A 15,248-nucleotide genomic window follows, 5' to 3' on the forward strand; every position below is an offset into this window, starting at 1 on the left:
GAGTCTTACTCAACTTCACACCTTGTAACACAGGCAAGAACCCTTTCTTTGCTTGATCCATTTTGAACTTCTTCAAAACTTTGTCAAGGTATGTGCTTTGTGAAAGTCCAACTAAGCGTCTTGATCTATCTCTATAGATCTTAATGCCTAATATGTAAGCAGCTTCACCGAGGTCTTTCATTGCAAAAATCTTATTCAAGTATCCCTTTATGCTATCCAGAAATTCTATATCATTTCCAATTAGTAATATGTCATCTACATATAATATCAGAAATGCTATAGAGCTCCCACTCACTTTCTTGTAAATACAGGCTTCTCCAAAAGTCTGTATAAAACCAAATGCTTTGATCACACTATCAAAGCGTTTATTCCAACTCCGAGAGGCTTGCACCAGTCCATAAATGGATCGCTGGAGCTTGCACACTTTGTTAGCTCCCTTTGGATCGACAAAACCTTCTGGTTGCATCATATACAACTCTTCTTCCAGAAATCCATTCAGGAATGTAGTTTTGACATCCATCTGCCAAATTTCATAATCATAAAATGCGGCAATTGCTAACATGATTCGGACAGACTTAAGCATCGCTACGGGTGAGAAGGTCTCATCGTAGTCAATACCTTGAACTTGACGAAAACCTTTTGCGATAAGTCGAGCTTTGTAGACAGTAATATTACCGTCAGCGTCAGTCTTCTTCTTGAAGATCCATTTATTCTCAATTGCTTGCCGATCATCGGGCAAGTCAACCAAAGTCCACACTTTGTTCTCATACATGGATCCCATCTCAGATTTTATGGCTTCAAGCCATTTTGCGGAATCTGGGCTCACCATCGCTTCTTCATAGTTCGTAGGTTCATCATGATCTAGTAGCATGACTTGCAGAACAGGATTACCGTACCACTCTGGCGCGGATCTTACCCTGGTTGATCTACGAGGTTCAGTAGTATCTTGTTCTGAAGTTTCATGATCATCATCATTAGCTTCCTCACTAACTGGTGTAGGTGTCACAGAAACAGTTTTCTGTGATGCACTACTTTCCAATAAGGGAGCAGGTACAGTTACCTCGTCAAGTTCTACTTTCCTCCCACTCACTTCTTCGAGAGAAACTCCTTCTCTAGAAAGTTTCCGAACTTAGCAACAAAAGTCTTGCCTTCGGATTTGTGATAGAAGGTGTATCCAATAGTCTCCTTTGGATATCCTATGAAGACACATTTCTCCGATTTGGGTTCGAGCTTATCAGGTTGATGCTTTTTCACATAAGCCTCGCAGCCCCAAACTTTCAGAAATGACAACTTTGGTTTCTTGCCAAACCACAGTTCATAAGGCGTCATCTCAACGGATTTTGATGGTGCCCTATTTAACGTGAATGCGGCCGTCTCTAGAGCGTATCCCCAAAACGATAGCGGTAAATCAGTAAGAGACATCATAGATCGCACCATATCTAGTAAAGTACGATTACGACATTCGGACACACCATTACGCTGTGGTGTTCCGGGTGGCGTGAGTTGCGAAACTATTCCACAATTTTTCAAATGTACACAAAACTCGTAACTCAAATATTCTCCTCCACGATCAGATCGTAGGAATTTTATTTTCTTGTTACGATGATTTTCTACTTCACTTTGAAATTCTTTGAACTTTTCAAAAGTTTCATACTTGTGTTTCATTAAGTAGATATACCCATATCTGCTTAAGTCATCTGTGAAGGTGAGAAAATAACGATATCCGCCACGAGCCTCAATATTCATCGGACCACATACATCTGTATGTATGATTTCTAACAAATCTGTTGCTCTCTCCATAGTACCGGAGAACGGTGTTTTAGTCATCTTGCCCATGAGGCACGGTTCGCAAGTACCAAGTGATTCATAATCAAGTGGTTCCAAAAGTCCATCAGTATGGAGTCTCTTCATGCGCTTTACACCGATATGACCTAAACGGCAGTGCCACAAATAGGTTGCACTATCATTATCAACTCTGCATATTTTGGCTTCAACATTATGAATATGTGTGTTACTACTATCGAGATTCAATAATAATAGACCACTCTTCAAGGGTGCATGACCATAAAAGATATTACTCATATAAATAGAACAACCATTATTCTCTGATTTAAATGAATAACCGTCTCGCATCAAACAAGATCCAGATATAATGTTCATGCTTAACGTTGGCACCAAATAACAATTATTTAGGTCTAATATTAATCCCGAAGGTAGATGTAGAGGTAGCGTGCCGACTGCGATCACATCGACTTTGGAACCGTTTCCCATGTGCATCGTCACCTCGTCCTTAGCCAATCTTCGCTTAATCCGTAGTCCCTGTTTCGAGTTGCAAATATTAGCAACAGAACCAGTATCAAATACCCAGGTGCTACTGCGAGCTTTAGTAAGGTACACATCAATAACATGTATATCACATATACCTTTGTTCACCTTGCCATCCTTCTTATCCGACAAATACTTGGGGCAGTTCCGCTTCCAGTGACCAGTCTGCTTGCAGTAGAAGCACTCAGTTTCAGGCTTAGGTCCAGGTTTGGGTTTCTTCTCTTGAGTAGCAACTTGCTTGCTGTTCTTTTTGAAGTTCCCCTTCTTCTTCCCTTTGCCCTTTTTCTTGAAACTAGTGGTCTTGTTGACCATCAACACTTGATGCTCCTTCTTGATTTCTACCTCCGCAGCTTTCAGCATCGCGAAGAACTCGGGAATAGTCTTATTCATCCCTTGCATATTATAGTTCATCACGAAGCTCTTGTAGCTTGGTGGCAGTGATTGGAGAATTCTGTCAATGACGCAATCATCTGGAAGATTAACTCCCAATTGAATCAAGTGATTATTATACCCAGACATTTTGAGTATATGCTCACTGACAGAACTGTTCTCCTCCATCTTACAGCTATAGAACTTATTGGAGACTTCATATCTCTCAACCCGGGCATTTGCTTGAAATATTAACTTCAACTCCTGGAACATCTCATATGCTCCATGACGTTCAAAACGTCGTTGAAGTCCCGATTCTAAGCCGTAAAGCATGGCACACTGAACTATTGAGTAGTCATCAGCTTTGCTCTGCCAGACGTTCATAACATCCGGCGTTGCTCCAGCAGCAGGCCTGGCACCTAGCGGTGCTTTCAGGACGTAATTCTTCTATGCAGCAATGAGGATAATCCTCAAGTTACGGACCCAGTCCGTGTAATTGCTACCATCATCTTTCAACTTTGCTTTCTCAAGGAACGCATTAAAATTCAACGGAACAACAACACGAGCCATCTATCTACAATCAAGCATAAACAAGCAAGATACTTATCAGGTACTAAGTTTCATGATAAATTTAAGTTCAGTTAATTTACTTAAAGAACTCCCACTTACATAGACATCCCTCTAATCCTCTAAGTGATTACGTGATCCAAATCAACTAAACCATGTCCGATCATCACGTGAGATGGAGTAGTTTCATTGGTGAACATCACTATGTTGATCATATCTACTATATGATTCACGCTCGACCTTTCGGTCTCCATGTTCCGAGGCCATATCTGTATATGCTTGGCTCGTCAAGTATAACCTGAGTATTCCGCGTGTGCAACTGTTTTGCACCCGTTGTATTTGAACGTAGAGCCTATCACACCCGATCATCACGTGGTGTCTAAGCACGAAGAACTTTCGCAACGGTGCATACTCAGGGAGAACACTTCTTGATAATTAGTGAGAGATCATCTTATAATGCTACCGTCAATCAAAGCAAGATAAGATGCATGAAAGATAAACATCACATGCAATCAATATAAGTGATATGATATGGCCATCATCATCTTGTGCTTGTGATCTCCATCTCCGAAGCACCGTCGTGATCACCATCGTCACCGGCGTGACACCTTGATCTCCATCGTAGCATCGTTGTCGTCTCGCCAAGCTTGTGCTTCCACGACTATCGCTACCGCTTAGTGATAAAGTAAAGCATTACATCGCGATTGCATTGCATACAATAAAGCGACAACCATATGGCTCCTGCCAGTTGCCGATAACTCGGTTACAAAACATGATCATCTCATACAATAAAATTTAGCATCATGTCTTGACCATATCACATCACAACATGCCCTGCAAAAACAAGTTAGACGTCCTCTACTTTGTTGTTGCAAGTTTTACGTGGCTGCTACGGGCTTAAGCAAGAACTAATCTTACCTACGCATCAAAACCACAACGATAGTTTGTCAAGTTGGTGCTGTTTTAACCTTCGCAAGGATCGGGCGTAGCCACACTTGGTTCAACTAAAGTTGGAGAAACTGTCACCCGCAAGCCACCTATGTGCAAAGCACGTCGGGAGAACCGGTCTCTCGTAAGCGTACGCGTAATGTCGGTCTGGGCCGCTTCGTCCAACAATAGCGCCGAACCAAAGTATGACATGCTGGTAAGCAGTATGACTTATATCGCCCACAACTCACTTGTGTTCTACTCGTGCATATAACATCAACATATAAAACCTAGGCTCGGATGCCACTGTTGGGGAACGTAGTAATTTCAAAAAATTTCCTACGCACACGCAAGATCATGGTGATGCATAGCAATGAGGGGAGAGTGTGATCTACGTACCTTGTAGATCGACAACGGAAGCGTTTGGTTGATGTAGTCGTACGTCTCCACGGCCCGACCGATCAAGCACCGAAACTACGGCACCTCCGAGTTCTAGCACACGTTCAGCTCGATGACGATCCCCGGACTCCGATCTAGCAAAGTGTCGGGGAAGAGTCCGTCAGCATGACGGCGTGGTGATGATCTTGATGTACTACTGTTGCAGGGCTTCGCCTAAGCACCGCTACAATATTATCGAGGACTATGGTGGAAGGGGGCACCGCACACGGCTAAGAATATGATCATGTGGATCAACTTATGTTGATGGGGTGCCCCTTGCCTCAGTATATAAAGGTTCAAGGGGGGAGGCCGGCCGACCATCATAGGGCGCGCCAGGAGGAGTCCTACTCCCTCCGGGAGTAGGACTTCTCCCCCAATCCTAGTTGGAATAGGATTCGCAAGGTGGAAAAGAGAGAGAGAGAGAGAGAGAGAAAGGAGGGGGGCGCCGGCCCCCTCTCTCCTTGTCCTATTCGGACTAGGGGGGAGGGGCACGTGTACCAACCCTGGCCGCCTCTTCTCTTCTTCCACTAGGGCCCACTAAGGCCCATATAGCTCCCGGGGGGTTCCGATAACCTCTCGGTACTCCGGTAAAATCCCGATTTCACCTGAAACACTTCCGATATCCAAACATAGGCTTCCAATATATAAATCTTTATGTCTCGACCATTTCGAGACTCCTCGTCATGTCCGTGATCACATCCGGGACTCCGAACAACCTTCGGTACATCAAAATGCATAAACTCATAATATAACTATCATCGTAACCTTAAGCGTGCGGACCCTATGGGTTCGAGAACAATGTAGACATGACCGAGACATGTCTCCGATCAATAACCAATAGCGGAACCTGGATGCTCATATTGGCTCCTACATATTCTACGAAGATCTTTATCGGTCAGACCGCATAACAACATACGTTGTTCCCTTTGTCATCGGTATGTTACTTACCCGAGATTCGGTCGTCGGTATCTCAATACCTAGTTCAATCTCGTTACCGGCAAGTCTCTTTGCTCGTTCTGTAATACATCATCCCGCAACTAACTCATTAGTTGCAATGCTTGCAAGGCTTTAAGTGATGTGCATTACCGAGAGGGCCCAGAGATACCTCTCCGACAGTCGGAGTGACAAATCCTAATCTCGAAATACGCCAACCCAACATGTACCTTTGGAGACACCTGTAGAGCTCCTTTATAATCACCCAGTTACGTTTTGACGTTTGGTAGCACACAAAGTGTTCATCTGGTAAACGGGAGTTGCATAACCTCATAGTCATAGGAACATGTATAAGTCATGAAGAAAGCAATAGCAACATACTAAACGATCAGGTGCTAAGCTAATGGAATGGGTCATGTCAATCAGATCATTCACTTAATGATGTGATCCTGTTAATCAAATAACAACTCATTGTTCATGGTTAGGAAACATAATCATCTTTGATTAACGAGCTAGTCAAGTAGAGGCATACTAGTGACACTCTGTTTGTCTATGTATTCACACATGTATTATGTTTCCGGTTAATACAATTCTAGCATGAATAATAAACATTTATCATGATATAAGGAAATAAATAATAACTTTATTATTGCCTCTAGGGCATATTTCCTTCACCTCCTTCACGCTGCTTGGCCTCGTCTATCCAGGCAGGTAATCCACACCAACCCATCCTCCTCCTCCTTCCACATCTGACATGCCCCGACCGCCGACGCGAGCGTGGCACCTTCCACCCAAATCACCGACCTCTCCACCAAATAAGCGCCGCCCTAAGCCATGGTGCATGCAGTATAGCCAGGATCTCAAGGAGCATTTGGCAGCAGAGAAGCAAATCACGGCCGCACGTGCGGATGAGGTTGTGATGGCTGCCATTCGTGCCGACCCTCAGATCTTGGAGGAGCACCTTGCCATTTGCTAGCTACGCCGGTTAAGCATGCTCGGTTTACCCATTGCGTGTGTTGCGCCTACCTTTCCTTCACAAATTCTAGTGAATTGTGCTATCTAATTTTACCATGCAATCTGTTGCTCTAGTGTATATGTTCTATATGTCGTGCAGTGTGGTGGTCACTTATTAACTATTTTGTTAATTAGTTGACGTCTTCAGTTAACTGTTTGGTTCAATTCTGTAAATGTGATGTGCAATTCTTCAGGCTGCAATTTTGTATTGTCTTCCACGTGAGAAATAAATCGAAATTATCTTTACAAAATACATGATAAACGAATACAATTGCTATATTTCCAAGTTGTCAAGCATGCTTGGTTTGGTTATACATTGTGCAATGTGGTGCTCAGTTAATGTTTGGTTCATTTGTATTGTGGTGTTTAGTTAACTGTTTGGTTCAATTCTGCAATGCGATGTTCAATAGTTGTGGGTGCATTCTGTTATTGTATACCAGATGAGGAATAAATTGAATTTGGCTGTAGTAAATACATGAGAAAAAAATACAATTGCTATATTTCCAAGTTGTTAAGCATGCTTGGTTTGGTTAACTATCTGATCTTCTATTAGGAGTATGCTATATTGTGCAATGTGGTGCTCATTTAATGTTTGGTTCATTTGTTGTGGTGTTCAATTAACTGCTTGGTTCAATTCTGCAATGCGATGTCCAATTGTCGTGGGTAGAATTTTGTATTGTTGTGCATGTGAGGAATAAATCGAATTTGGCTGCACTTAATACATGAGAAACATATACAAGTGCTATATTTCCTAGTTCTTAATCATGCTTGGTTTGGATAAATGGTTTTCCATGTGGCTTAAATTAATCTGATGAATTTGCAATGTGCTTATTTTTCATTAACATATTTCACTGATAGCATGTGAACCCTTACTTAACCTGATGACTAACTACCTTATATGTGTTGCAGGGAAACAATGGAAAGCACTGAGGTTTACAATCGAGGTTAGCATGTGCATGGTCCGTTGTCTAATAGCATATGATGGAGTCTTCGAGTCTACCTTCAGTTGCACCAGCTTTGCCTCCTCTCTAGAAGCAGCTCTATCGCTAGTCGTCTTCTTGCGAAGCGGGTATTGAACATGAGGGTCCCGCACAACTGAACTTAATAGTGATGAATACTGCAACGTGTCTGTGTCTTCTCCGCCATGTGCGGCCTCTTCTCCCCTGCCATGTCTGGCGCCCTCTTCTTAGGGTCCATCAGTCATCTCTTCGTCTAGCCCCATGTCGTTATCGGATGCCCCGTTGATGTCCTCATCATCATCTTCATTTATCCACCAAATATAGCCGTCCATGAAACCATGAATGCATGTGCACCTTTAAACGGCCACCCTTAAAGGGGTCGAGCCATACTCCTTCTCTGCATTTTTTACACAGACATAAAATCGCCTTCAGGTTATTTCATACATTTCATCCATCGCAGATCGCAAGTGTATATCCACCATCCTTCCACTAACCTTCATGATCGCCTGCGCGGTATAAGCAAAAGAATTATGACCATGCATGCATGCATGCATGTATCAAATTGATACAAAATTTGGCATGACCTTCCCTAAAAATAGGACATATCAAGTTTGTCCGAAATCCGCCGAAACGGAAATAAATCAACATTTCAGTAAAACATAGACAACTCATGTCACACACAATTCGGCAAATACCCATAGACAACCCATGCCACGCAAAATTACATCATATCGCACAATTCGATCATATCGCCCAATTCAGCCATATAAACCACAATTCAATCAGATATATCGCAAAGTTCGGTCATATCACACAAATTCCATTTTTGCACACAACACTACTTTTTACTCACCTATCTTGATATGGAGCACGGTGATGAGGCCTAGAGGGATCGAAGTGGACAAAGATAATTAATGCTCTCCTTCTTCATTGAGAAGATCAGCTCAGTCTTGATGCTCAAGGGAGTTGTGGACATGAGGGCCCCGATGACCTTGGGCAACGACGCCAGGATCTGGAGCTCCCCCGGATCTGGAGGAGCACACCGAGAACCACTTGGAAGCATTGGACTTGCCCATCGTCGCTGCCAGTGGTGGAGATTTGCGGGTTTGGGAGAGAACATGTGGTGGCTTGGTGGTGTAAGGCTTGCTTCCGCGGTCGGGCGACTTAAATAGCCGAGGCAGGCGGATTGGCGTTGCTTCAATGCGGGCAGCAACTGAAGTAGGCTTCTCAGTCGCCGCGTCGGGGTGAATGCCGTGTCAATTAGCCGACATGAATATGGGTAAGCGGTCACCCAGTCACGTCCACTCTAGGAGTTTTAGGTGGGTCGATGTTGTCAGAGTCCAACGTGACGGACGTCCGCAAACCTTTCCTTGCGGGTTTGGGAGAGGACAGGTGGCGACTTGGTGGTGCAGGGCTTGCGTCTGCGGTCGGGCGACTTAAATAGCCGGGGCAGGCGGATTGGCACTGCTTCAATGCGGGCAACGACCGGAGTAGGCTTCTCAGTCACTGCACCGGGGTGAATACCATGTCGATCAGCCGACATAAAATGTGGGTAAGTGGTCGCTCAGTCACGTCCGCTCTGACCAGCATAAATGCAGGGCGGGGGGTTCTAGAGCAGAGAAAGAGCGAGGAGTTTTAGGTGGGTCCATGTTATCGGAGTCCGGCGTGATGGACGTCCGCAAACCTTCCTAGTTTGATGTCGGTTCGCGAGATTTCGAAGGTTCAGACCAGTTAAGACAAATTTATTGACCGTCATTGGATAGCAAAACTGTCTGAATCTCTTCTGTTCGAAACATTTGCGGACGATTTGACAGGGAAAAAAAGATTGACAGGCGACGCTCCCCCATGCGTTTCGGCTTTCTTTTGGTGCCGCCGCGTGGGTCCGTGTGGCCCGTTCAAAGATTCCTAGGCCCGCCGTGCATCGGTGCATGACAGATGGATATGCTTGATGATGCTACCAGTAACTGACAGCTGCTCGTACTAGTACCAGATGACAGCAATATCACTTGGTACTACCGAGTCCCGACCCATTCCTAATATGCTGCAACATTCATTTGGATTTATGAGAGTACGTACATCGTATTTTCCGGAGGGAGGATTAGGACCGATCCTTTGGCATGAAAGACGGTCTCATCCATGAGGTTAAGGGCCATTCTTGTTTCTAAACGAAACATATGACTAGATTTGTCACGAGTCCGACAACAACCCCCTGCTTGTTGGGAACAAAAAAGATGGAGCCAGCAAACGAGGGAGGAGATGGATGGTTTATTTTGATCCCCTGGTGTGGTGTGCAGGAACTGAGAAAGCGAGTGGCATCCCGTTCGTGTCACTGTCACTACTAACGCGGTCATGGCCTCCGCAAGATTGTTAAACTTTGCAATCAATGTTACTCAGACGCATACGACTCTGCAAGTTAAGGCAAAGACAAAAGCACGATGGCTTTCAGTAGGTACACAGCCTCCTGTAGAACACACTTGCATACGTACAGGTGCAGTTGTAGGGAGTCAACGCTGCTGGCTTGTCAACCTTTTCCTCCTGCAGCCGCATCATTTCATGCCCTGGATTGATTTATTGGCTCACAGATCAAGGGTCGCCACCACGAAATGCAAAATCAGTCACCTCCCGCTCTGTTCTTTTCCTTCTTCACCGCCAGGGCTTTGGGCTCGCACGTAACTTTGTGTCACTTTTCATGTCTAGGTTATCTATGTGTAGGAGTAGTATAACCCCATGATATAGTAACACCACAGTACTTTCGCTTTTTGTTCTCTTCATTATATAAGCAGGCTGTCTATGTGTAGCTAGGATACCCCGGAGAGTTTGAGCAGAAAATGCTACCTGGTACAGACAGAGAATAGGAAGAAACGATAGTAAACAGTGCCGATCACCACATACAGTTTGGGCCAAAACATGCAACAAAGCTTATATATATACCGGAAGCAAACACTAATACTCCTCCAATCCATATTATTTGTCACTCAAATGGATGTATCTGAACAACAAGTAATATGGATCAGGAGGAGTATGAGATTTAATAATAAAAAGGAAAAGACACGGCCCCGAGCAACCATTCCAGTTCCATCATTCAGCTGTCCTGACCTTGCTCATTTGAGTCTAGGCGAGAGGCAAAGCTAGAAACAACTATGGAAAACATAAAAAGCAAGCAACATGAATAAAAGTGGAGTGACTGAAACATAAAACCCAAGGAACATAATTCGTGAGCAAGAAAGGCATGAAAGCTAGTAATTCTGTAGTACAGGAAGAGATATCACCAATTCTAGAAATGCCCATCGTGTAGAAACAAACATGAAAACTTGGGCAAGATGACATGCCTTCCTATATACACCCTCAAATCCCAAATATAAGACGTTTTGGGAGTTCAATTTAAACTGCCAAAATGTCTTATATTTAGAAACAGGGAGGTATACATGCTAATGAGATAATGGACAGCACCCAGGCATCAACCTGGAGCATGTCCCAATTCAAAGAGTTAAAAACAAAAGAAACTGATTGCTGAGATGAAGCATTATGATGCAGAGGAGTAAATAATTCAGGGAAAAACAAGAACCACGATTAGTCACGATATGCAGAGGGTCTTCTCAACAGTCAACCACAATGTTAAATCGTTGTGCTAGAGTACACTTACAATAAGGAAAACTTCGAATTTGAGGGCAGTGACAAGTAAAGCATGCTCTGATTACGCCCCAAGAACACACAAGTTCCCTCTTGTAAGGCCGCCTTTGGCAGCATGCAGGAGCAACACAACTACACGGTTCTAGACAACGTTTTCTCAACCTGAATTCATGGGAAAAATCAACCTTGGTGTTTCATCAGCCAGAGATCACTTTGGGTAGAGAATATCATAGTGACCAGGCCGGTAGAGCAGAGTAATGTAAGGTTTCTCCTCAGCCGGATTTAATCCCATTGCAGCATCACCTTCAGAGGAATTGGCTGCAGGAATGAAATCATGGTGGTTCACACTTAGATTGCCTGTGTCACAGGAGCTTCGGTCCAGGTACATCACGCGGATTGGCACCCCTAACGCATCTGACAGAGCAATAATGTGCACATGGTCGCTTTCCTCGCCCATTGGCTCCACAGAAGACTTGCAAAACTGCAATGCGATTTACAAATCAGGGTCAGTCCCTCGACTGCATATCTATGGACAGCAGACAACTTAACTGAAGCTTAATTAAAGCATGTAGGATAGCACCACACAAACACAGGTGAATACATCATCTCTTGTCCTAACATGGCTAAAACCAAGGAATAGGAAAACATAGGATAATACATTATGGGAAGTTAAATTCTACAGGAATTCAAATGATGGCACAAAGTAGAACTTGTTCAGCTACACCACAGGATAAGAACATGAACTTTCTCGAAAGGTTAGGTGTTTGCCATAGTTGTCTTATAAACAAAGGGAAAATTCTTTTGGAACTAGATGCAAAATAGTCGATATGGAAAATTCCTATGGTTACCAATCCTCCAAATCAAAAGGCTCCATATGAAATATTCATAAGGAATAAAATCCTCCAAAATTCCTCATCACAGAGGCCTATCCCTCGAAGAATAATCCACTGCTTACAGAGCTGCTAATTCTGTCCTACTCACATGATATCTAGTGTTGGCTTTGTGTAATAATTCTAAAGGAAACTGGCCCTGTACTCCTGTAGGAATACTGCCTACGGACACAAACACCATACCTAACGAATGGTTAAAAACCCATACTAAATGGCATACTATAATCACAGCAGTCAACCTGTTTAGCAGCATTTAAGGCTGGGGTATGGAGTGAAACTATTGCAAGAACACTCTTGATTCCCATAATTCACATGAAATGCAAAACGACAACTCCCAATCAAATAGACTTACACAACAAACAGGACAGTGCATTACATGTTGACAAGGGGTATATACATGACTACTGGTACAATGTCTATGTTCCCACGACCCAGTGTTGCATACAAGAACAAAACAAAGAAGCTAACCTGAACCACGGTCGAATTTGTCAAGCCAGAAATAAATGGTTCAAAGAACTCAGCCCTCCTTTGAATTTCACCAGAGGTAACAAACCTAAAGAACATGACAACTAAAGAAGACACAATAAGAAAATAGTGTTATCATAGTCAAGAAAGATACGTACATCATAAATATCTGATTGTACAAACCATAATCAGAAGTCGTTTGATCCCTGGTTCTTTCTAGAAGTTCTTCAGGCCTAAGGATACAAGAAAACAAAACAGATTCACCACAAAAGCAAAACTCTGATAATGGCCATGCCATACAATGTGAACAGTTAAAAAATGCCTCTTCCAACAACACTTATTTCCTTTTGTTCACATGAGATTATACCTTAAGGAGACAAACACAAGTATAGAATATTTACCCAATAGAAGTTTCGTGTCCCTGCAGAACATTTTGCAGCTCCTCAATGAACATCTGAGGATAACAATGGAGAAAAATATTCAGCAAGGACTAAGGAGGCAAATTATGAGTCCAGGGAGTATTTAACAAAACAATAATTCTATTGTTCATATACAGATTAATCAGCAAGGCTCAAGTTCTTCGATATGAGCATCTCTACTTACCCATCATTTTCAACCAATGCATATCATATACCAACAGAGCTCCCAACAAAACCATAAAACATAATAAAGACCATCTGGCTGGGCACAATGCATGGCATTCAGAAAGACAGTGTATAATATTTAGTTATTAACAACTAAGAATACTGTATATTACATCTCAGAGGACTTTACTCATAAAGAGCAACAAACCAATGCATTCATCAAGGGATTGACGAAAAGGTGTGCAGTATGCTTACTTAGATCATCAGTTATGACAGTTAACAGTGCACAGGAGTTACAGGCAGGCATTTACTTTACTTTTCATTGCAGAAAAAAAACCCGCAAGTTCCTGATTACCAACGAGTCATCTAGCAAATTCCCCAGAGACAAGTAGAAGGAATTGCAAACAAGTGCACATCGACAGAAGGGGCAGATCTAAAAGCTATTCAAGTGAGGAAGATCAGATGGAGTGGAGCAAAAAGTGATACGGAATGGGGCAACTAACGAGAGATGCAAAAAGCAAACATTGCATAGACTTACAGAGAAGAAGTCTTCAAAAGTGAATTCAATGTATCCAAGACCTGAAAGTGTCTTCTTGCACTGTTCAATGTTTTTTAGGATGCGCTCAACCTCAGCTCTATCTTGTGTCTCAAGGATATGTTCCTAGCAGCAAACCAAACAATTGTCAAATTATGAATAGACGTACTTTGAGTGAAAACCAACACCACAAATACTACCAGGTAGGAGAACATAAAGCTTCGATAAAAGCAGTTTCCATCTCCTCGTGTTCGTCTTAAAGCATCATATTGTTCACCAAGCAACTGCAGGTTAAGCAAGAAAACTTATGGAACAAACTGAAGCACCATAAAATGGCACACTGGATGAAGAAAAATAATACAGTTATCATGTATCAGAACAAGCAAACGAACAACCACCTTTATTTTCTCCTGTAAAATGGGGCTGCCAGACTGGAACTCTGCTGCTAAGGCGGAGAGAGGTTCCTGCAAGATTCAGAAGGTGCCAGTCAGAAAACAAATTGATAAGATACAACAGCAATTAATATGGAAGGCAAAACAAAAGCGGCAGAACAAAATTACAGATTAATACAAACAACACCATAACTATACAGATAACCATAACAGTACGTTAAATAGCATTTGGGTTCACAAGTGCCGCCAAATGCACTTGAGATATGCAACTAGTTGACCGAAATGAAGAGAATAAGAGATCAGTCTCAGTATGTTATTTCATTTGACATGAAAACTGCGTGGATGTCGCTCCACAACATCTCATATGGCTTTCTGTCATGTCATTCTTGAACATCAAACTTCAAGCATAACAGCACATATTAGAGAAACCCTGGCATAGACTAGCTCAAACTCTGAGATAAATTTCACTACAATAAAGTAGTAGAAACAAATTTTGTTCTCCAGTTTCAGTGCCGGGTTGCCCCCAACTTTTCATAGGCTATTCCTACATTGACAAGCTGGATCAAACTCGTTCAGTCTGTTATCTACTGTACTGCACACCAGAAGATTAAACAAAGGGCTCGGCCAGCCCATAATAAACCCTTGATCCTATAACAGAACATGAAATGCTCCCCGTGTATCCAACCTTAGCCATTTCAAACGACAATTGACCAACGAAACTAAATTCCAGTACAACAGTAACCAGAACCAACATTCACATACTGCTGGATCAATCGGAACGAATCAACAAAAGCCTCGGCCAAAAATGGGCAGCAGAGGTAGCAACACTAGGTGTGATGATCCCGGCCAATTGTACCACATGAACAAACGACAAGCCTATAGCGACTGTGGAATGAGAGAGGAGTCGAAACGCCTCACCTTGTTACCGATGTACGGCACCTGGGGTCCCTCGGGCTTGGGGTCGGGGTCGGGGTCGCCGCAGCAGGCGTGGTAGTAGTCCCCGCCCATGGAGAGCTCCACCGACACGGTCTCCGGGCTCAACCGGTGCGAGTTAGGGTCAGGCCCCGCCCCATCGCTTCCTCCCCCCTCGACGAGCGGCGCGGGGGCCGGCGGGGGCGCGTCGCCCATGGCCGCGTCCTCGGGGGCCGGAGCCGCGGCGCCGGTGTCGCCGCCGTCCGCCGCCTTGCGCTTGCGGGCGCTCGCGTCGGCCGCCTCCCGCG

The 15,248-nt window shown here is 43.6% G+C and overlaps 1 protein-coding gene across 1 annotated transcript; it reads right to left on the bottom strand.

The window, feature by feature from the left end:
* Nucleotides 1-11,078: 11,078 nt before the first annotated feature.
* LOC119330489 (OVARIAN TUMOR DOMAIN-containing deubiquitinating enzyme 1-like) lies at nucleotides 11,079-15,199 on the bottom strand. Its single transcript, XM_037603600.1, has 8 exons — nucleotides 14,947-15,199; nucleotides 14,035-14,100; nucleotides 13,837-13,920; nucleotides 13,640-13,762; nucleotides 12,919-12,971; nucleotides 12,701-12,750; nucleotides 12,521-12,621; nucleotides 11,079-11,643 (listed from the first exon to the last, which is right to left on the bottom strand). The coding sequence occupies exons 1-8, from the start codon at nucleotides 15,154-15,156 to the stop codon at nucleotides 11,371-11,373; spliced, it is 960 nt and encodes a 319-aa protein (XP_037459497.1). The 5' UTR covers nucleotides 15,157-15,199; the 3' UTR covers nucleotides 11,079-11,370.
* Nucleotides 15,200-15,248: the final 49 nt, after the last annotated feature.

The sequence above is a fragment of the Triticum dicoccoides genome, chromosome 7A, assembly GCF_002162155.2.
Source record: "Triticum dicoccoides isolate Atlit2015 ecotype Zavitan chromosome 7A, WEW_v2.0, whole genome shotgun sequence".
Taxonomy (NCBI): Eukaryota; Viridiplantae; Streptophyta; class Magnoliopsida; order Poales; family Poaceae; genus Triticum; species Triticum dicoccoides.